The sequence below is a fragment of the Panthera leo genome, chromosome E1 (assembly GCF_018350215.1).
Source record: "Panthera leo isolate Ple1 chromosome E1, P.leo_Ple1_pat1.1, whole genome shotgun sequence".
NCBI classification, from domain to species: Eukaryota; Metazoa; Chordata; class Mammalia; order Carnivora; family Felidae; genus Panthera; species Panthera leo.
Window position 1 is genome coordinate 35,266,640 of NC_056692.1, and position 20,737 is coordinate 35,287,376.

At 53.8% G+C, this 20,737-nt stretch overlaps 1 protein-coding gene across 1 annotated transcript in view; it reads right to left on the reverse strand.

Annotated features, from left to right (window-relative positions):
- ITGA3 (integrin subunit alpha 3) overlaps positions 1 to 20,737 on the reverse strand; it is a 30,129-nt gene that overhangs the window by 1,854 nt on the left and 7,538 nt on the right. The window contains exons 3-26 of the mRNA XM_042915432.1: positions 20,018 to 20,145; positions 19,615 to 19,694; positions 17,823 to 18,072; positions 16,348 to 16,434; positions 15,750 to 15,957; positions 15,096 to 15,292; positions 12,648 to 12,736; positions 12,384 to 12,520; positions 12,126 to 12,212; positions 11,075 to 11,142; positions 10,865 to 11,001; positions 9,926 to 10,075; positions 9,731 to 9,828; positions 9,250 to 9,397; positions 8,941 to 9,009; positions 8,210 to 8,289; positions 8,024 to 8,101; positions 7,409 to 7,511; positions 7,076 to 7,258; positions 6,755 to 6,877; positions 6,030 to 6,143; positions 4,494 to 4,592; positions 804 to 929; positions 272 to 415 (exon numbers count right to left, since the gene is read on the reverse strand). Of these exons, the coding sequence (XP_042771366.1) occupies positions 305 to 415; positions 804 to 929; positions 4,494 to 4,592; positions 6,030 to 6,143; positions 6,755 to 6,877; positions 7,076 to 7,258; positions 7,409 to 7,511; positions 8,024 to 8,101; positions 8,210 to 8,289; positions 8,941 to 9,009; positions 9,250 to 9,397; positions 9,731 to 9,828; positions 9,926 to 10,075; positions 10,865 to 11,001; positions 11,075 to 11,142; positions 12,126 to 12,212; positions 12,384 to 12,520; positions 12,648 to 12,736; positions 15,096 to 15,292; positions 15,750 to 15,957; positions 16,348 to 16,434; positions 17,823 to 18,072; positions 19,615 to 19,694; positions 20,018 to 20,145 (2,950 nt within the window). The 3' untranslated portion in view covers positions 272 to 304. The remainder of the gene's footprint in view (positions 1 to 271; positions 416 to 803; positions 930 to 4,493; positions 4,593 to 6,029; positions 6,144 to 6,754; positions 6,878 to 7,075; positions 7,259 to 7,408; positions 7,512 to 8,023; positions 8,102 to 8,209; positions 8,290 to 8,940; positions 9,010 to 9,249; positions 9,398 to 9,730; positions 9,829 to 9,925; positions 10,076 to 10,864; positions 11,002 to 11,074; positions 11,143 to 12,125; positions 12,213 to 12,383; positions 12,521 to 12,647; positions 12,737 to 15,095; positions 15,293 to 15,749; positions 15,958 to 16,347; positions 16,435 to 17,822; positions 18,073 to 19,614; positions 19,695 to 20,017; positions 20,146 to 20,737) is intronic.

The window sequence follows — 20,737 nt, forward strand, 5'->3', positions numbered from 1 at the left end:
CTTTTCCAAGAAAGCTTTCCCAGAAAGCCAAGGGGCACGGGGAGCATTTTACGGCCCCCTCTTGGGACCCCAAGTCTTCAGGGGAGGCAGTGAGAAGACACGATGAGCTCTCCCAGGGAGTGGAGGGAGACCAGTGGCCTGCATTTAGGGGTGGTGCTGGGGACAGAGTGAAGTGCAGAGAGGGCCCATGGGGAGGAGGAGCGGATAGGACAGAGTCAGAGGCCCCGGCCAGCTGCAAGGCTCAGGGAAGAGGGCCCGGAGGCCGCGTTACCCGGGTGGGCCGGGGGGCGGGGGACTGCCCCCCTCAGTAGTCGTCGGTCAGCCTCTCTGTCTCTGACGGCTGGCTCTTCATTTCCGCCTTCTGCCTCTTAGCTTCATACAGGGCGCGAGTGCGGGCTCGCTTGAAGAAGCCGCACTGCGGAGGGGAGGAGGTGGGGATGGGCCATCAGGGGGAGCTGGGGGGTCCTTGCCAGCAGCACTCATGGGCGGGGGCTTAGGGCTGCGGAGCCCGGATGCCTAGGCCCCCGGCCCCAGCCCCAGCTTGGTGGTGTGGCCGGAAGCCAGAGCTTCCTGGCTTCTCCTTTCCAGCTTGCAGGTCCCCCCCCCATTAGCCAGGCAGGAATATCCTGGTGAGTGAGGTCAGGATGGGACAGGGGGTGCAACTGGCAGCTGGGGAGAAAGGTGGGGATGACATGGGGAAAGGGTGGGGGAGACGTGAGGAATGGGGTGAAGGGAGGGCTGGCGAGGGTCTGCTGGTGGGAGGTCCCAGAGTGGAAGTCCCAGTGGTGGTCTGGGGTCCTCACCTTCCAGAGCAAGAGGATGATCAGCCCCAGAAGCAGCAGCCCGGCACTCACGGCCACAAGCACCAGCCATAGCTCGATCTCCGCTGGCAGGTCCTCCACCAGCTCAGAGTCAATGTCCACGGAGAACTGGCGAGCGAGCGTGGGAAGAGGCTCAGCCCTGTGTCTGCCCCCTGGGGCCCCACGCTGGGCCCAGGACCCTGCTGTTTGACCTGCTACCAGCAGGGGGCACTCCGGGACCAGAGAAAGCCCCTGCCCGCCCACTGACGGCGGCAGAGGCCTCCATTCTCTCTGGTTTTCCCTAGGTGCAGACCGGCAGCAAAGGACCAGCGTCAGATCTGGGAGGCAGCCTGGAATCTGGGTTTGTAACCTACCCATCCTGGATGAGCTGTGTGTGTGGCCTTGGACAAGTAATCCCTCCCCTTGGAATGTACATTTCATGCTCTCTAATAGGGAGATCATCATGCCTACCTCACAGGACGGCAGAGCGGCCAAGGGCATGGGTTCTGGAACTAGACTACCTGGGTTCAAGTCCCACGTGTGCTATTCCTTAGCTGTGTGACCTTGGGAGAGTTACTTAACCTCTCTCTGTAAAATGGAGACTCTGAGAATGATACCTACTTCAAAGGTTACTGGGAAAGATTAAATGTGTTTGCCGGATACATAACCAGCACTCCACAAATATTTACAAAAAAATAAAGAATGAAGAGTTTATAGCACCATATTTCTTCCCCTACAATGTATATGTATATTATAATATAAAATTATATTACATATATTACAACATGTTATATAATCATACATTATAATATATATTATATACAATGTAAAGTATATATTATAAAATATATTATACAATATTGTTATAATTATATATAACATTATATATAATATTGTTATAATTATATATAACATTATATATAATATGATATATAATACATAACATTGTAATATAATATACCATACATAGCATATAAATGTTATATATGGTATTATAGTATAAAATTTTATTACATAATGTATATATATTTTTATATATTTATATTTATATATTTATATTACATTACTTATTTATATACATAATGTATATATATTTAAATAGAGGAAATTTTTTTCTGACTATGACTATATATCATTCTTTCTTTTTTTTTTTTTTTTTCAATATATTTCTTGGGACACCTGAGTGGCTCAGTCGGTTAAGGGTCTGACTTTGGCTCAGGTCATGATATTGCAGCTGGTGGGTTCGAGTCCCGCATCACGCTCTGTGCTGACAGCTCAGAGCCTGGAGCCTGCCTCTGATTCTGTGTCTCCTTCTCTCTCTGCCCCTCCCCTGCTTGAGCTCTGTCTCTGTCTCTCAAAAATGAATAAACGTTAAAAAAAATTAAAATACGTATTTCTTTAAACGTTTATTTATTTTTGAGAGAAAGAGAGAAAAAGACAGAGACAGAGTGCAGACGGCGGAGGGACAGAGAGAGAGGGAGAGGCAGAATCCGAAGCAGGCTCCAGGCTCCAGCTGTCAGCACAGAGCCCAACGCGGCTCGAACCCAGGAACCATGAGATTATGACCTGAGCTGAAGTTGGACGCTTAACCGACTGAGCCACCTAGGCACCCATCATCTGTATTTAAACAAAAAATAATCAAAATAATTTTTAAAGAAATAATCATGGGGCAACTTATGGCAGTTACGCGTCGACTTCGGCTCAGGTCATGATCTCACAGTTAATGGGTTCGAAACCTGTATCAGGCTCTGTGCTGACAGCTGGAACCTGGAGCCTGCTTCAGACTCTATGTCTCCCTCTCTCTCTGCCCCTCCCTCACTTGCACTCTCTCTGTCTCTGTCTCTCTCTCTCAAAAATAAATAAACATTAAAGAAACTTAAATACAGATGATATAAAGAAAACGAAAGGTTCCCAGTAATTTTACTTCCTAGAAATAACTCTCCTCAACATTTCAGTGAACCTCTTTCCATATTTTTTAATACATATGTTGAACATACACACTTTTTTCTCCCACAGAAATGGGGTCTCTGTGTGCTGCACACTCTTCTGCGACCTGCTTCCTCTTTGTTTTATTATCATCATTTTGTGATGTCAATTAATAAAGATCAACCTCACCTCTTCTGAGGACTGCATAGTCATTCTAGAAAATGTACCACAATTTATTGAACCAACATCCTAGCGAAAGACATGCAGACTGTTTCCAATCTCATGCCATTATAAACAACGCTTTAAAATATCCTCGTATATTTATATTCGCCTATTCATCCTGTTAGCTCTTTAAGATGTATTATCATGTGCTGCCTCAAAAGCAGTGTGCATTTTACACTCTAATAGATATTGACAAATGCATTTCCAAAAAGAATCCATCAATTTATACCCTGACCAACAGCATTTCCTTCTACCTCATCAGCACGGACAGCGTTATTCTTTTTAATCTTTGCCAATCTGATAGGAAGAAAAAAAAATCTTGCTGCTGTTATTTTTATGACCTCACTATTGAGGTGACTATTTCTAGTTCACCCTGTGTACACTGTCCATTTATCTTTATGCTGCCCTATTTACCTTTACATATTAAAAATTGGGCTCCTGGGCGGCTCAGTCGGTTAAGCGTCCGACTTCCGCTCAGGTCATGATCTCACGGTTTGTGAGTTCGAGCCCCGCGTCGGGCTCTGTGCTGACAGCTCGGAGCCTGGAGCCTGCTTCGGATTCTGTGTCTCCCCCTCTCTCTGCCCTCCCCCTGCTCACGTTCTGCCTTTCTCTCTCTAAAATAAATAAAAACATTAAAAAAAAATTTTAAATACATCTATACCAACACTTCACCATATGTGCTAGAAACATTTTTAAAAGCAATCTATCATTCGCCCTTTTAGTTTTTTTATCATCAAATTTTTTTAAAACTTCACATGGTCTAACTTGTCAAATACTTCCTTTGCTACTTCTGGGTGTAGTAAAATGACTCCCTCCCCCCATAACTAAAGATTACTGTTAAATTGTTTTCTGAGTTTTCTTCTGGCATATTAAGTTTTATTTCCTATATTTAAATATCTACTCTAACTCAACTGTATAGTTGGTTATCATGTGAGGTAAGGGTTTGTCTTTACTTCCCAAATGGGTTCTTCCAACCCAGTTTAATAACTTAACTTCTTCCGCTGCTTAAAAGTGCCGTCTGCGTAATAACATAAATTTCTGTTCTGTTCCATCGGTCTTTCTGGCCCTTCCCCCACTACCTTAATTTATTTTAGGAAATACACCATAATATATTTAGCCAACCCTCCCTTCAGCTCCCGTGTGTATGTCCTCCACTAAATCCTTTTCACAACAAATTGTTAACAATTTTGCCTTTTTTTTTTTTCCCCTCCCCGATGTAGCTTGGAACCAAGCTGGAGAACTTTGTTCTCAAGTCTCCACGGGGATGGCAGGTCTCCCCAGAGAAGCTGTGCAGGTCCAGTAAGCTCAGGCAGGGGTTCTCAACCCTGGTTTTGCATTAGAATCCCCAAGGGGCCTTTTAAACATACCCAAACGGGGGCCCCACCCCCACAGACTCCGATTTCATTGCTTAGGGATGCAGTCCAGACCCCAGGGGCCCTCCAGAGGATTCCCAGGTGCTGCCACGACTCAGAACCACACAGCTAAAGACGCGCTGTGCTCCCCTGCCCCAGCCAGGTACCCCTGCTCCCCAAAACGCTCACTCACCCACACGGTCTTGTTCTCCATGCTGATGGCCGGGATGCTGGTTCGGAGGAACAGGGTAGCCCAGCTGCTTACCCTGACCCTGTCAAAGTCTCTGTAATCCTGGAAGCAGGAGGAGGGGGAGGGATGCATTAAAAGAAGCAGCTGAAGCCCCTCTGAGCCTCCCTCTTGACCCCGAGCACCCCCCCCCCCACCAGGGTACCCTCCCCCGACACAGCATCTTTAAGAGGCACCCAAGGGACCTGAGAGCCAGGCGTCTCCACACAAATGCACATCACCCATTCATTTCTTTTTTTTTTTTTTTTTTAATTTTTTAAAGGTTTTTTTTATTTAGTTTTGAGAGGCAGAGAGAGACAGAGCACAAGCAGGGGAAGAACAGAGAGAGAGGGAGACACAGAATCGGAAGCAGCCTCCAGGCTCTGAGCTGTAAGCACAAGCCTGACACGGGGCTCGAACCCACAGACTGTGCGCTGAAGTCAGACGCTTAACTGACTCAGCCACTCAGGCGCCCCTCACCCATTCATTTCTGCCTCAGGTCCCATGCCGGATGCTGCAGACAGCAGAGACAAGGAAGGTCACAGTCCAGGTCAGGTCTCTGGGCTAAATCTGGCCCGTCACTTGCTTTTGTAAATAAAATATTTTTGAGACACAGCCATGCCCATCCGTTTAGATATTGTTTATGGCAGCTTGTGCTACAATGGCAGAATTGAATAGTTACCGCAGAAACCGTCTGCCCCACAAAAGCTGAAAAGATTCATAATCTAGTCGTTTACAGAAAAATATGGTCTAGGTGGCCTGAGCAGGCCGGTACCGGAGTAACTGTAACCTAGAGTAGAACGTGACCAGTGGCATGTGCAGCTTCTGAGAAAGTTCTGTGGGTAGGGGGTGTCCGGGTGGCTCGGTCGGTTACCGATTTCGGCTCGGGTCACGATCTCACGGCTTGTGAGTTGGAGCCCTGACTCAGGTTCTGCGCTGACAGCCTGACAGCGCAGAGCCTGCTTGGGATTTCTGTCCCCGCCCCCCCGCCCCTCCCCCACGCTCCCTCGCTCTCAAAATAAATAAATAAACATAAAAGAAAAAAAAGTTCTGTGGGTGTCCAGGGAGAGCGTTTGCAGCTGGAAAAGTCAGAGAAGACCTCACTGGTGGTGAAGCATCTGGGGAGAGCCTGAGGGCCGAAGAGGAGTTTTCATGCAGCGACAACAGAGGGGGAAGGACCAGCACAGCAAAGGCGTGGACGTGGGAAAGGAACACACACACACACCAAACAGAATGACGGACACACGAGAGAAGGTCGTTTTGGCTGGAGACGGACATTAGGTCATGTCCACAGGCAGACACACGAACTAACGCTGACAGGCATACAGTGACAGGTGTCCCATTCGCCGCATGTTAAATACGATGCTGTCACTGACGCACGCACGCACGCACGCACAGGCACGCATGTGCACCTAAGGCCTTGCTGGGACCCTGGCCTCACCCTCTCCCTGATGCTCTCCCCACCCTGGTAGGGGGCAGTGACCTCCAGATCCAGGCACTGACCTCAATGAAGGTGCTGTTCCACACTCGTGCCTGCACCGTCACATTGGTGATGACGGGGCTATCGGGAATGAGGCACTCCAGCCACACACAGCGGGTGCGGTCACTGCCACAGCTCTGAGGTGGGCAGGGAATACAGGACATGAGACGGTCTGGGCCTCCACCTGAACTCCGATCCCTTTGTATACAAATGGGGCCCAACACCCAACACCCCCTTCTCAGCCCCTCCCACACTGAGCCTTTGTTCACGCCAGCTCCTGCCACCTGGGACACCACCCCCTACGTCCCCCAGCTAGTCCTCAACGTGCTTCCCAGGCCTGTTCCTCTCTCCCTTCCAGCAGAGGGCGCCCCGCACCACCCACATCTCCCTGCCGGACCGCCCCCGCCCCCTTGCCATTCATCCTGTCTCTCCCCATTCCCCAGTCCTCATGTCCAAGGCTTTAAGCCGCTATGTCACCCTCAACAGGATGGGGCTCTCAGGAATACGGCCAGTGTCTCTTCCTTTGGCCCGCTGAATTGGCGGCAAGGAGAGTAGGATAACCACTGAGGCAGGAGATGAGTCTCCTCCCTCCGACTAGGGGCTCCTCAAGCCACGGGGTCACATCACCTCATCAGACTGGGGGCTCCTGGTGACTAGCACCCATCAGCCTTGCTTCAGTGCCCCCTCGTGCCCACATAGGCTGTGATGGGTGGGGATGGTCCCTTCCAACCTTGCCCTGGCCACTCACCAGTTGGGTCTCAGACTTGGCTTTCTTGGCAGCAGCCAGAGTGACTGGCGGGGGACCCTGGCCTCCCCCTGGGTCCAGCTGTCGTCGCCTGCGCTGTGGAGATGGCGGCCTGTCCCCAGGGACCTGAAGAGGGAAGAAGGGGTCGGCTAGGAGAAAGGGGTGGGAGCAGAGTATGGGGGAGGGAAGGGGGAGAGGTAGGCTCCTAAAGGGGTATGAGGAGAGGGAGGGCAAGATGCCGCCCTTCCTCCCTGCAGCATGCAAATGAGGTGTAATGCAAATGAGATGTAAATGAAAGATCCCCGAGAGAGACGGTGTCCTTACTGAGAGAGTGAGATTCAGAGGGTTGACAAGGTCTCCAGGTGGTCGGCAGGGCCAGGACCCATTGCCGTGGACGGTGATCTCTGTAGGGTACAGCAGCCACTTGCCATTGATGACTTCGTAGGGCCACTCCAGCCCTAGGACCAGGGTCCCCAGGGCTGCCAGCCCTTCCCCCATTGGGCCCACCTGTGGGCACAAGGGGTGTCATGGCCACCGCCTCCTGGAAGACCACCTCCATCTCACCCATCCCAACCCTCACACCCTCAGACCCCAGACCCACCCCCACCCCCAACACTTCCCAGCAGTCCCCGCCCAGGGTCCCAGTGGCCCCCTTACCTGGAACTCATACTTGAGGGGGCTTCCCACATCCTCCACAGTTTTCATGCCAGACTCGCCCATCACTGTTCCCCCAAAGAAGCTTTGTAGCCGGTGACTCACCCTAAGGGTAAGAAAGACGCTGGAGTGAGGGGGTGGGAGGGGCCCTGGCAGAGGGGCTGGGCACCGAGGAAGGTGAACCACAGCTCCTCCAACATCAGGCAGACCTGAGAAAAATCCCTGCTTGGCATTTACTAGCTGTCTGCTAGTTTCCTCATCTGTAAAATGGAGTTAATAACACTTGCTGTATCACGGGGCTGTTGTGGGAAGTCAGTGAGCTGATGTATATAAAATTCCTAGCACAATGAGCTCTCATGAAATGGTAGGGCCACACCAACACCTTAGCCCCAGGGTTGCTGATTCCTCCACTGCTACCTGCCTTGCAAGGAGACTAATAATAACAATAATAATAATAATAATAGCGATTGTTGTTGTTAAAGTAAGGGATGACCCAGGGGAAGTAGAGGCCTGAGGACACCAGGTGGGGAGAGGTGTGTCCGAAGAGCTTGGGAGCCACATTCAGGACACAGAAGCCCCAGCACAGGCACAGCAGGCTGGGGCAGGCGTGGTACCCACATGCTGAGTGAGGCCTGGAGCGTGTAGTCCACCAGCAGGGTCAGGGTCATGGGCCACAGGTTGTCCTGGTGACTTGACCTGGGGAGGGAACGCAGTGGGTAGGGGAGATGTGTCGGCTGAGGCTGGGGGAGGAGGAGGCCCCAGGGCGCCTCACTCCTGACACAGACTGGTCTCAAGGTCACTCACGTGGAGAGCTGTAGCTGCGCCTGGAGTTCCCTCGTGTGCAGAGTCACTCCGATGACCTCGAACGTGATGAGCAGCTCCATCTGCCACGAGGGCCGGGAAGGCAAAGAGGGGCATTTGGGGCCGGGCAGGAGCAATGCCACGGGGGACAGAGGGACTGAACCCTACCCTAGGGAGTTGTTCTCTGGCCGCCTCCCCCCCGTTGTGAGCAAGGGGTCTCCACCTGGCCACCTGTGTCCACTCTTCCGCCTTGCTAGCCTCATCCTGCTTCCCTTTCCCCTTCTTCTCTGTCAATGACATCTCCGATGCTTTCAAGCTACAAGACTTTCAGCAAGTTACTGTACTTTCTAAGCCTGTATTTTCTTTCTATAAAACAGTACCTACCTCCTCAGAAGGTTGTGAGAATTACAACCTAAAAAAAAAACCTAAAAAGGTTTTATTACAACATAAAAAAAGTGCCAAGTGTTGGACTCAGGGCCCGGCACATAGTAGGTGCTCAGCAAAATCCAGTTGCCTCACCTCCACCTGCTCTAGCTTTGTGTGTAGCTCCCTAGTGGCCCCATTTTTCTTAGTCTCTGGGTCTCTCCTCTTGCCCCCCTGTATCTCCCTGTGTCCTACCCTGGCTCTTTGCTTCAAGGAGGCCTGGGAAGCAGGCAGGCACAAGCAAGGTTAAGGTGCTCATCAGAGTAGCAGCCTGGGACCCACAGGGCTGGGAAGGTCTGGCTAGCACTCACCCTCTGGTTCCGTTTGAAGGGGTTCCCCAGCTCACAGATGATGGTCTCATTGGCCTGGCACGTCCCAGACTGAGGAAAGATGACAAATCAGGTCAGCCCCTTCCCTGTGACACTGGGTCTGATGCCGGAGAGGCTTGAGCACCGGGTTCCCATAGCATTAGGGACGCTGCAAGCACCTGAGGAAGCCCAGCCCAGAGGAAAGAGGGTGGACACACGACAACTAAGAACACATGTAAACGACATGCATATAAGCATGCAAATGCTCGGCGGAGCCCCAGTGGGGCTCTTTGCTCCGCGGAGGGCACTCACGGGGCGCACTGAAGACAGCAGCAGGGCGGGAGGCACCTCCAGGGTGAGTAGCGCCTCGTGGGCGTCTTCCCCAGCCCGCTCCCTGCTCCGGGTGTTGGTCACGTTGATGCTCAGGTGTAGTTTCGGGACGTCTCTGCTGTAGTGCAGCCTGAGGCGGGAAGGAGACCAGGGTGAGCCCAGAGCCCCGCCCCAGGCCAACTAGGCCCCGCCCCCCAGGCCCGCTGGTGAGGAAAGCCCCTTCTCGGGACGGCAAGGCCCGGCCCTCTAGCCTCCCCCGGAGAAGAAAGCCCCTTTCCTGGCCGGTGAAGGCCAGCCTGAGCACCCCCAAGGTCAATTAAAGCCCCGCCTTTCCCTGAGGCCCCTCCCCTCAGATCTTCTGGGGTCCCTCTGATCTCTGACCTAAAGGGCCCCGCCCCTCATCTTCAGTTACCCAATGAAGCCCCGCCCCGCCCTTGGCCATTCAGCGCGGCCTGGACCGCACCTGCTCAGAGGCTGCCCCAGCTCCGACACGAAGGCCGCCTGCATCTGCAAGTTGCTGTCGCATATGTTGTCCTGGCCGCACTCCTTCTGGAAGTGAACCTGGAGGAGGCCGGAGGCGTAAGGGCCCACCACCCATAGCGCTTTCTCGCTCCACAGCCTTCCCGGGCCCCGCCCTTCCGACCCTGGCCCCACCCACCTCGGTGTGGTTCTCCAGGGCCTGTGCCTGGTTTAGGACCGGGTACGCGTCCAGGGACCGCAGCCCCAGCCGGGGGCGCTCAGGCATCCGTAAAGGTAAAGAGTAGTTCATGGAAATGATGATGGGACGGAGTTTGTCGCGGACGTTGTCCTGGGGAAGGCGGGTGGGTTGAGCCTAGGTCTGCACTCCCCTTCCCCGCCCCACCCCCCGGGTTGAACCCTCACACCACACTGAACCCTCAAGGGGAAACTGAGGCCCCTCCGCACTGAAAAACCCCGATGGGACTCCTCCTCCCCAGAGATTGGGGGGTGGGGGAGTTGTTGAGCCTCCCTTCATCCCCGAGGTCCCCAGGTTGTGCTCTCTGTTTTTTTTTTTTTTTTTTTAATGTTTATTTATTTTTGAGAGACAGAGAGAGACAGAGTGTGAGTAGGGGAGGGGCAGAAAGAGAGAGAGAGAGAAGGACACAGAATCTGAAGAGGCTCCAGGCTCTGAGCTGTCAGCACAGAGCCCTACGCCGGGCTCGAACTCACAAGCCGTGAGATCATGACCTGAGCCGAAGTCAGACGCTTAAGCTTAACCGACTGAGCCACCCAGGTGCCCCCGTGCTCTCTCTTTCAACCACGATATCCTAGAGAAGGGCTGAGCTGGTCCCCCGCTCACAGGCCTCTTTTTCTCCCAGACACAAACTAAGCCAAGAGTCTCACACCCCTCACTTTTCTCAGGGGCGATGAGCCCTTTGGCGCCCATGCTCCCTCCGAGGGTCTCTCTCCCTATCATATGCTGCTCCCTGTACCCCCTGCAGACCAATGGCCTTCCAGGCCACCCTCCCCCTCCTCTGCCTCTGGGGAGATTCCAATCCCTCCCCCCTGACCTGGTGGGACTCTAGCCACCTCCTGCAGAGATCCTGGATCAGTGTCCCACCCCTCGCCCCTCCCTCACCATCAGGAGCAGTTCCAGCTTCTGGCAACGCGTGTCTGGCATGGAGAAGAAGCCATGGAAGACCGCTGACTGGCTGCGTGCAAAGCGAAGCCTAGGCGGCCGGCGGTCCCGGTCGGCCTCCAGGGTGTAGGCCAGGGCTGGAGGTGGATGGGGTGGTTAGCAAGCGGCCAGGTAACCACGCTCCTCCCCGCCCCGCACCCCCACACTCACTGATGTTTCTCCTGTAGTTGGGGTTCCCGGCACTCTGGTTGTAAGCAAAGCACAGCTCCACCTGCACGCTGTTGGGAGGCGGGAGACACATAGGAGGGCCTGCTCACAGCGGGACCCAGTTATCCAGGCCCTGGCTCTCACCCCTGTACTGGGCAAGGGGAAACCAGGGCCCTTAGAAGGAAAGGCAGGGACAAAACTGGGGAGTCCACACAGCTGGTTTGGGGTGTCCCTGGTTTCTTCCCTCCCCACTCCCATTAAAGCCATAGAACACAGGGTTAGAGGTCACCAGTTGGGAAACTGAGGCCCTGAGAGCAGAAAGAGTTGCCTAAAGTCACCCGCTGGTTGGTGCCCTGCCCAGTCTTGTATAGGACCTGCTGTCCAGATCTCTTTCTCCCACTCACCCCTGCTCTCTGCTCTGTGGCCCTTTGCCTTCTGATCCAGGCCTCATTCACGCACAGACCCCGGGGTCATCACCATTGTTATTACTGTCACCATCTTAGCAACTAACACGTTCTGAGCACGTAGGGTGTACAAGGTGCCGTGTGAAGGGCTTTGTGTACGTTATCTCATTGAATTATCACAACAATCCTGCAAGTTGGTTATTATTGTTAACTTTGTTTTATAGGCAACGACTCTGAGACTCAGGGGGATTAACAGTTTGCCCAAGGTGGCTCTCTGTCCTGTCCCCCTAAGTGTCTCCCTCTCCCCTCCTCCTCTAGGAACCCACTCCCCAGAGCCCACCCCTGTATACCACTGCAGTGGGCATAGCTGGGATTTATTCAAACACTGCAGTCCAGAGCTCCCACTCCAAACCCATGCTCGACTACCTCCCCCCTGCCCCGACCAAAGTGGGTAATTTGCCTATTACCTCCTGCAAAGAAGTCGGCTTTTTAATGAGGTTGGATAGGAGGGGCAATGCTTACCCCAAGAACCAACCCTCTAACGGTGGGATATCAGGAGTTGCCAGGGGAGGGGTTTGGGAGCCAGGGTCCTTCCTGGCGTGCTCATATATAGAGAAGTGGGTGGACAGAGCAGGGGCCGAGAGTCTTACCAGGAGGTAGCTGTGCAGAGCGCAGGGTCCAGCACGGATGGCCTGGCTACCAAGGTCTTGTGGAGGATGTTGATGACCGGTCGCGCCCTGCAGGGAAAACACACAGACACCAGTGCCTCCTGCCTGCCCCCTGTCAGGCCAGGCCTGGGGCTCACGCTTGCATGGACCCGGTGCCCAGAGATGGTGGACAGAGATGGGGCTCCACACAGACAGGGCTGGAGGAGAGAAAGGCCCCCATCTACCATTGCCCTGGCTTACCGCAGCAGCACAACGTGGTCTGACAGGCTCCCCACTAGGAGGTCCGGGTAGAAGTTCTCATCCACGTCCATCCGTCCACTCAGTGAGTAGCCAAAGGTGGCCAAGCCAGGCAGTCCCAGCTCCTCCCCAGGGATCACCTGGGGGCAGGGGGAAGCGGTGGGGACAGGCTCAGGGTGAGCTCTGGGGAGTGGGGCAGAGGGGGAAGAGGGAGAAGGTGTCTGCGGGGAAGGAAGGCAAGCCCCCTTTGTCCCTGTCCATCCATACCTGCTGCGGCTCTCTGAGGAGCCCCCTGGAGCTGCTGTGATAGATGTACACTTTGCCCAAGCCCTCGAATGGGGCTCCCACAGCAACGTCTGGGGAAGAGAGGCAGGACGGTTGACTCTGGGTACCGTGGGCCCCCTGTCCCTCCAGCCTTGCGCTCCAAGGCCACAGGGGCCAGCATGAAACTGACCTCACCCTGCCAGGCGGTGCTTCAGAACATCAGGGAACAGAGCTCGATGGCTGGGGATTAAAACCAGGACCATCGTGAGCCCAGTTGCTTCCTTTTAAAGTAGGTCTAGGAGAGGCAAATGACTTACCTAAAGCCATACCGCCAAGTTAACGCCAACGGGCAGGCCTAAACTCCAGATTCCTGGCCTAGGGTTTGTTTTTCCTTGTTATAGTATTTTCCATCTCCTCTACCAGCCTCCCCTTCAGATAGCCGGTTCTTCTAATCGCATTTACCAGCAGGGCCACAAAAAGAAGGGTTCCCCATTGGTGACTTTGCCATGTAGTTATCAAGCACTGACCTCATTTAATCCTGACAAGAGTCCTAGGGGGGTAGGTACTCCCATCCCATCTCACAGGTGAGGAAGCAGACTCAGAAAACCCCGAATCACATAACTAATGAGTAGAAAAGAGGACAGTTTGAGTCCCTGTCTGTCTACCACTGGGGGCTGGAATTTTATTTTTTTTTTAATTTTATTTTTTTTAACGTTTATTTATTTTTGAGACAGAAAGAGACAAAGCATGAACGGGGGAGGGTCAGAGAGAGGGAGACACAGAATCTGAAACAGGCTCCAGGCTCCGAGCTGTCAGCACAGAGCCCGACGCGGGGCTTGAACTCATGGACCGTGAGATCATGACCTGAGCCGAAGTCGGCCGCTTAACCGACTGAGCCACCCAGGCGCCCCTGGAATTTTAATCACACGATAACTTTTCTTGTTAAGATTCGTTAGACTTTAGACTTTTAAAATTCTAACCGGTATTGGGGTGCCTGGGTGGCTCAGGCAGTTGACCGACCAACTTTGGCTTAGGTCATGATCTCACAGTTTGTGAGTTCCAGCCCCGAGTCAGGCTCTGTGCTGATGGCTCAGAGCCTGGAGCCTGCTTCTGATTCTGTGTCTCTCTCTCTCTCTGCCCCTCCCCCACTCATGCTCTGTCTCTGTCTCAGAAATAAATACACATGAAAAAAAAATTTTTAATTCTAACCAGTATTTCCACAAATAAGCCCCGAATGTTTTACTATCTTCTTAAATTTTACTACACTCTTTCTAGTTTGCCGTTTTTGATCTGACAAGGCCTAGGTACCCAGAAAGCGAAGCTTGTTAGAAAAGTATGTAAAGGAAAAGTAAGTAGGTCCTGAGTAGAAACCAGACAACTCTTCTATCAGTAAACACTTAGGCTTTGCTAACCGAACTTTCTAGCACCTATTTTGGCTCTTTAGAGGCTCCTCTGCCTTCCTTTCAGTTCTCAGGTATGTTCTGGGAAATCAAGGTTGTCAGAAAAAGTGGTTTCCAGATAAGCCAGGTGCTCTCATGGCAACCAGGCTCTTCCTTAATCCGTCCCCTTTCCTTGACACCCCAGGTCTAATTGGTACCCAAGTCCCGTAGAGCACTGGATACCCTCTATATCTGGGCTCCCATTTTGTCCCAGCCCTTAACACCCCACATTTGACATAATACGTTCCTGGGGCACTTGGGTAGCTCAGTCGGCTAAGCATCTGACTTTCGCTCAGGTCATGATCTCACGGTTTGTGGGTTCGAGCCCCGCGTCAAGCTCTGTGCTGACAGCTCAGAGCCTGGAGCCTGCTTTGGATTCTGTGTCTCCTTCTCCTTCTGCCCACCACCCCCCCAACCACTTGCACTCTGTCTCTCTGTCTCTCTCTCAAACATAAACATAAAAAATATTTTAAAAAAAAGAATACATTCTTGATCTTAATACCCCAGCCTTGCTCTCCCCCAATCATTCCATATCACCCTCCAGAATCATCTTTCACGGTTCCAAGCTATCAGATCACATCCCTGCCCCAAAACCTTATCTGGACACCCCTCTGCCATTACCCACACGTAAAGCCCCAGTTCCTCCGCCCGGCTTTCACAGCGTCTACCCAGTCTCCACAAGGCCATTCCGGTCTCATCTCTGACGTGAACACCCCACATCCGCTCAATTTGGGCAGATGAGGGCAAGTACCCCATGCTCATGTTGTGCCCCTTCTATTCCCCTCCATTGTGCACACTCAGCCCAGACTCCGATGCCCAGTGAGTGGTACATCCACTCCTCCAGGAGGTCCACCGAGCTTGCCTCTGGTGGCTCCCTCCGCACGGCCTCTCTCTATGACTGCTGTGAGCTCCCTGGCCCTGGGCCCCAGTCTCCTCTTCAGGCCCTGCCAAGGCTGGTATGCGGCTGGCACTCAGTCAGTGGGTGTGCTGGGGCAGGAGTGCTGGCTCATACCCTGGAATCCGTCCTGGTTGATGTCACCAATGCTGGCCACAGAGAAGCCAAAGGCAGAGCGGCTGGGGCCGTGAAGAAGGAGGGAGGAGTGGGCAGGGAAGGAGGTGCCTGCCTGGTTCATGAAGACATAGACGGCACCCCCCACCTCTTCTTTCCGCTCAAAGTAGTACGGGGCGCCCACCAGGAGGTCCTGCCACCTGCACAGGAGAGAAGGAGGGGAAATGGGAGTGTGGGGTCAGCCTCCAATATACAACAGAACTCTTGTTTAGCAGGTACAATTGTGCCAGAACACACGGCTATACAAATGGCATTTCTGGTCACGTGAAGGGCATGGGAAGGCCAGCGTGACCCTTTAAGAGGAACCGTGTGTCCTGGAGAAGCCATGGAGCCGCAGATCACACCCAAACAACCCACATCCACTAGAACCATAAACTGACAAACGGAGATGCAGGTGTCGTGCAATTGACATGTAAATACCCGGAATCGCCTAGTGTCTAATTGCAACTCAGCGCGCAAATTTGACTTGCAAATCCCTGTAAACAGCATGCAAACAAATGAACAACCACAACCCTCCATTTCTCTGCCCTGTGGCTTGCACGAGCCTGCCCCCCTCACCATTCCCCCTGGCCCCCGAGAATGTCCCTGGATTCTCACCCATCATTGTTCAGGTCTGCCAGGGCAATGGCGCTCCCAAAATAGGCGCCCACCTGCGTGCCCTCCAGCACCTGCCTCCGCCGTAGGTCTCCGCCTGCCTCCTGGCTCAGCAAGAAGACAGCGCCCATATGTCGGTGCCGTGGGGCACCCGTCACAATCGTGATGTCCGTGGGGTGCAGGATGGCGCTGCCCACCTGTACTGTGTACCCTGGGACGAGGGGAGGGTGGTCAATCAAGGCTCAGTACACTTTGTCCCCTTCCACTCTGGACCCAGTCCCCCCAAATCCCCCAAATATCTTCTATTCCTCTATCCCAAGTTGGTAAAGAAAGTGGACCGTGGACGCCCAGCCTCCAATCCTGCCCGCACACTGGACTGTGACTTCCGTGAAGGTAGAGACCTTGCATCTCGGGTGCTCAGAACAGGCCCGGCATACAGGCGGTGCTCAACGGGCGTGTGCTAGTTGAACTCAATGGCCCTCCTCACACCTGCACCGTGGCCTTGCTGTCGTACCAGGCACTGAAGGTGAGGGGCCAGCAGGCTAGGAACTGAGCCCCCTTCTTCCTCTACTACCCAATGAGCCACCACAGCTGGACTCACCAATATAGAGGTTTCCTTGGTCCTCTGGCTCCTTGTAACTATATTCGGATAAATCCCAGTCCTTCCGCTGAATCATGTAGCTGTTTCCTTCACAAGAATTTCCGGGAGGGGGAGGAGAGGAGTTTAGATCACCACTGTCTTCATCCTCCCTATCTAGGTCCCCCTGCCACCCCCACCCCAATAAGGACAATAATAACCCCTTCTATTTGTGAGCACTTTGCCATTGGCAAAACCCGTCCCCTTTATTTTAATAATTCTGTGAAGTAGAATGATGATGCCCGTTTTACAGATGAGAAAAGCAAGGCTCGGGGATGGGAAGCAGTTGCAAGAGACACGGCTAGAATCTGGTCATCCAGGCTCCTGGATGCTAGATGACTCTTCCCTCATTCTAGACCCTGAGGCCAGATGCCAGGCTATTATCTCCTGGTTCTGCCCCCAAACTCAGGCTGCCTCCCTGTCCCCTGCTCCATGGGTCTGCTGCTGGAGCGTAGCCACTGCCCTGCTGAGGTTCTAAAGGACCAGGGGGCAGGGGAGGCAGGACCAGAGGACTGAGCAGAGGCCTCAGTCTCAGGTGAGTCGAGCTACAACCATGCCCTGGGCTACCTGTTGGTCAAGAGGAAGGCCTCTCTCTGCCGGTTGATTCTACCATAACAAGGACGCAGTAAGGACAGAAGCCTCACTGAGGCTACAATGTGTGTGGTAGAAAAGACATCTGCATATCCTGGGGGTGCCTGGGTGGCTCAGGCGGTTAAGCATCTGACTCTTGGTTGTGGCTGTTGGGGCTCAGGTCATGATCCCACAGTTGTGAGATCGAGCCCCACGTCGGGCTCTGTGCTGTCAGGCGGATTCTTGGGATTCTCTCTCTCCTGTGTCTCTGTCCCTGCCCCTGTTCACACGCGCACGCGCAGTCTCTCAAAATAAATAAACATTAAAAAATTAAAAAAAAAGAGAGAGATCTATATATCCTAAAATAAGTTGGCGGTTCTGTGAGACACTTAGTAATCTGCCCAGGGAAACAGGACGAGGGAAGTGGGTGGGAGAAGAGGGGCACTTAAACTCTTTGTTTTACCAAATCCTTCCGCCCCAGTCAGCAGTCGTACCAGGAGCGTGTTTTATGGTTTTAATAAGGTTTCAAATTCTTGAAGTGGAGTCAGATGGACCCGCGCCCCAGTCCAGGTTTCGTAACTTACTGTTGGCCTTGGGCAATTTACCTTACTTCTCGGAGGCTCCGCTTTCCATGAAATGGGTATAATGATACCTGCCTCATAAGAGTATTTTAGGATTACTTAACATAATACGTGTAAAGCCTCTGGCACATAGTAGGCGCTTTAAAATAGTAGAGGTGCTGGCGATTGCCGATATGGGCAGAGAGATCTCTTCTGCCCTCTGGTGGGGAGGGTCTGGGCTGGCTGTCCCGGGGGGTGGGGGGCTGGCTGGGAGTGGGTGCTCCTCCTCCCGTCCCCCTTGGTCCCCACCTTTCCAGTTATAGGCACCCGGAGCGCCGAAGTACACAGTGTTCTGGGTGAAGCCACCGCTGGTGCCCAGCTGGCACATGCCCGTCTCCAGGTAGTCCGTGTTGCTGTTACACATCTCATTGTGGTACGTCTGCCAGTCATCAGTGGGGTCCAGCTGGAGGTCATTGCCCCGCACATAGCACTTGCCCACCATGCGTCGCTGGTCCTCGGACCCTGACCATAGCACCTGGGTGTAGCGGTGGGCGCAGACCTGGGGACACACCCCCCCGCAACACACACAGCCTGAGCCCGTAGCAGGGACCGAAGACCGGCTGTCTCCTTGGCCCTGTGCACCTCTGGCTTTGCTAGGGAGGACTTGGAAGAGGTCTCCTGGCTTGTTTTTCTTCCCACAGTGACACCTGGACCTGCGTCTCCTTTCCGGGATTTGGAAATCTGCTCTGAAGGTTGGGAACACGTTTTGGAAGGCCGGGAGGTCCTGGGCGGGAGAGTGGCTTACAGATCTTGGCAAAAGGAAAAGGGGAAAGGATGAGGGGATGTGGGATCCAGGCTCTCGGGTCCCAGACAGAAGCAGAGAATACTCCAACCAAGGCTGTCAGGCTCCTGCGTCTGAGCTCCTCAGTACTGGGCTAGACTGCTCTGCCCCTGTCATACCCTCTCCCAGCACACTAGAGGGGCTCGACAAAGAGTTGTGGGGCAAATCGATGAGAACAAGGTGTTTGTAAAACAGCCAGGGGTCAGGTGAAATCCAGAACTAGGCCTGGGTCTCGTGTGCTTGCTTTCTGTGTCTCCTTCCAGCCATGGGCCTGAGTCACTGCTAAGCCTCTAGTGCCAGCAAACTGCGCGGCACACAGTAGGTGCTCACTAAACATTTGTGGCATGAACAGACAGGTCAGCGGACAATCGTCGAAGGGCCCAGGATCTAGGACTGCCTTAAATGGAATCCTAGACCACACCATCCATAACATGGTTCTAAAACGGCGTCTCAGTTTTAAGCTCCGACATTTGATGCAAACCCAGAGTTTAAAACAGTGTTCAAAGGTAACGGAAATTGCAACAGGGATGACTATGGGGGTGGCGATTGATTGGAAGGGGACATGCTCTCTGGAGTGATGTAAATATTTCTTTAATGGGTATCTGTTGACACAGGTGTTTAATGTGTCAAAACTCACTAAAAGGTAAAATCTGTACATTTCACTGTCTGTAAATTTCACATCAATATTTTTGAAAAAAAGAACGGTCTATCTGGGATTCAGAAATTGAGACCCCCCCACCCCACCCCAGGGACCGACACTGAAGAATGCAGCCAGGAATTGGCAAGTGACAGCAGGGAGTGGCCCCCAAACCCCAGCCGGGTGAGCTGGGGTCAGCAGGGCTGTGCCTCTTCCGCCAGCAGCCTGTCAGGAAGGAGCGGGCCCAGGCCGCACTGCCCCAGGCCTTCTCTGCCCTTTCCTCCTCACAGTTCCCTCAGCTCGTTCCCATGAAGGGTGAGCACCCCGGGGGGAGGGGTGGCGGTGGGGATGGGGGGAGAGGAAGTGGGTGATTCAGACAGGACCCAAGCCATGCCAGGCCCTAGGCGCATGCCAGCACCCCTCCCCCTACCCCACTGCCACATAAGAGTAGGATCGAAGGGACACTCAGGCCCCTGGAGACATACAGGCATAGAAATGGACATCTGCAAGGTCCCAGCTCAGTTACCCAAGACCCCTCCCCTGCCCTCTGCTTCCCTCCCCAGCTGCTGGGAAATGAAGGAGAGGGCTGGGGTGGGGGGAGCTGACAGTGAGTACCCACTTACCAGGACTCTGCCCGCAGGGCCCTGGCTGGCCACAGTCACCCCGAGCCACATGTCCTCAATAATGTGATGATCAGGGTCACCTGTCGGCATGGGAGGGATCATGAGCCGGGGCACTCATCCTCCCTGTGCCTGGAGCCTCCGAGGGCAGGGGTTGGTCTTTCTGGACCTCTACTCCTGCAGACAGCATCCCCTCCCTTGCCCCACCCCCAGCCCGCCATTAATTTCAGCTTCACAAATCCCATGTGGTCCCACTCTCCTCTAAGAGCTCCCTCCTCCCAGCTGGACAAGAAGGGACTAGAAACTGCCCAGGTAAGCCTGATAGCTCCTCCAGATCATTCTCTCTGTGCTACCCCCCTCCACCAGACCCCTGACCCAGCGCTGATCCCCAGCGCCTTCCCCTCACTTTTCTCAGAGATGTTCATCCGCACACAGTCATTCTTGTAGGCAGTGAGCGGGCACAGGTACACAGCACCGGTCCGGTTGGTATAGCCATCAGGCACGGCGAGGTCCCGGGGAGCACCAGCCAGGAGCCTGGGGGGCAAGGAGGTTGGTGAAGCCGAGCTCAGACTCCCCAAGGCCTGCTTCAAACAACTCCCTGTTCACCATGTTTCCAGAGCATCTGCTGGGTCCCAGGTGCCAGGCTGTGTGCCAGGATCTGGGGTCAGGAGATGAATGGATGCTGGCCCCCGCCCTCCAGGAGTGGCCAGTGCAGGGGAGTCCGGCAAGAAAACAGACATCTGAAGTAAGTGCCTCAGGAGACGAAAGCGGGGAGCAAATCTGCCCAGATCCAGTGTGGGGAGCAGTCAGGGAGGCACACAGAAGGGGGAGCCCGGCCTGTGCTGATGACGATGAAGAGTCGCCAGGAAGAAAGGGAGGGAGGGCAGGCACTTCAGGCAAAGGTGTGACATGTGCAAAGGCCAGGAAGTATGAGCAAGCAGGGTGACTCAGGATCCACAAGGCTCCTAGTACAGCGGGGGGCAGGGGGCGGGGTGGGGCCACACAGGAGGACAGGGTGGAAAGGGCAGCCACAGAAGGATTTTTCTAAACAAGGGAGTGACAGGAGCAGATCTGGGTTTGGGGAGGAATGTTTGGCATCTGAGTGACACGGTCGGATCTGGCTTCT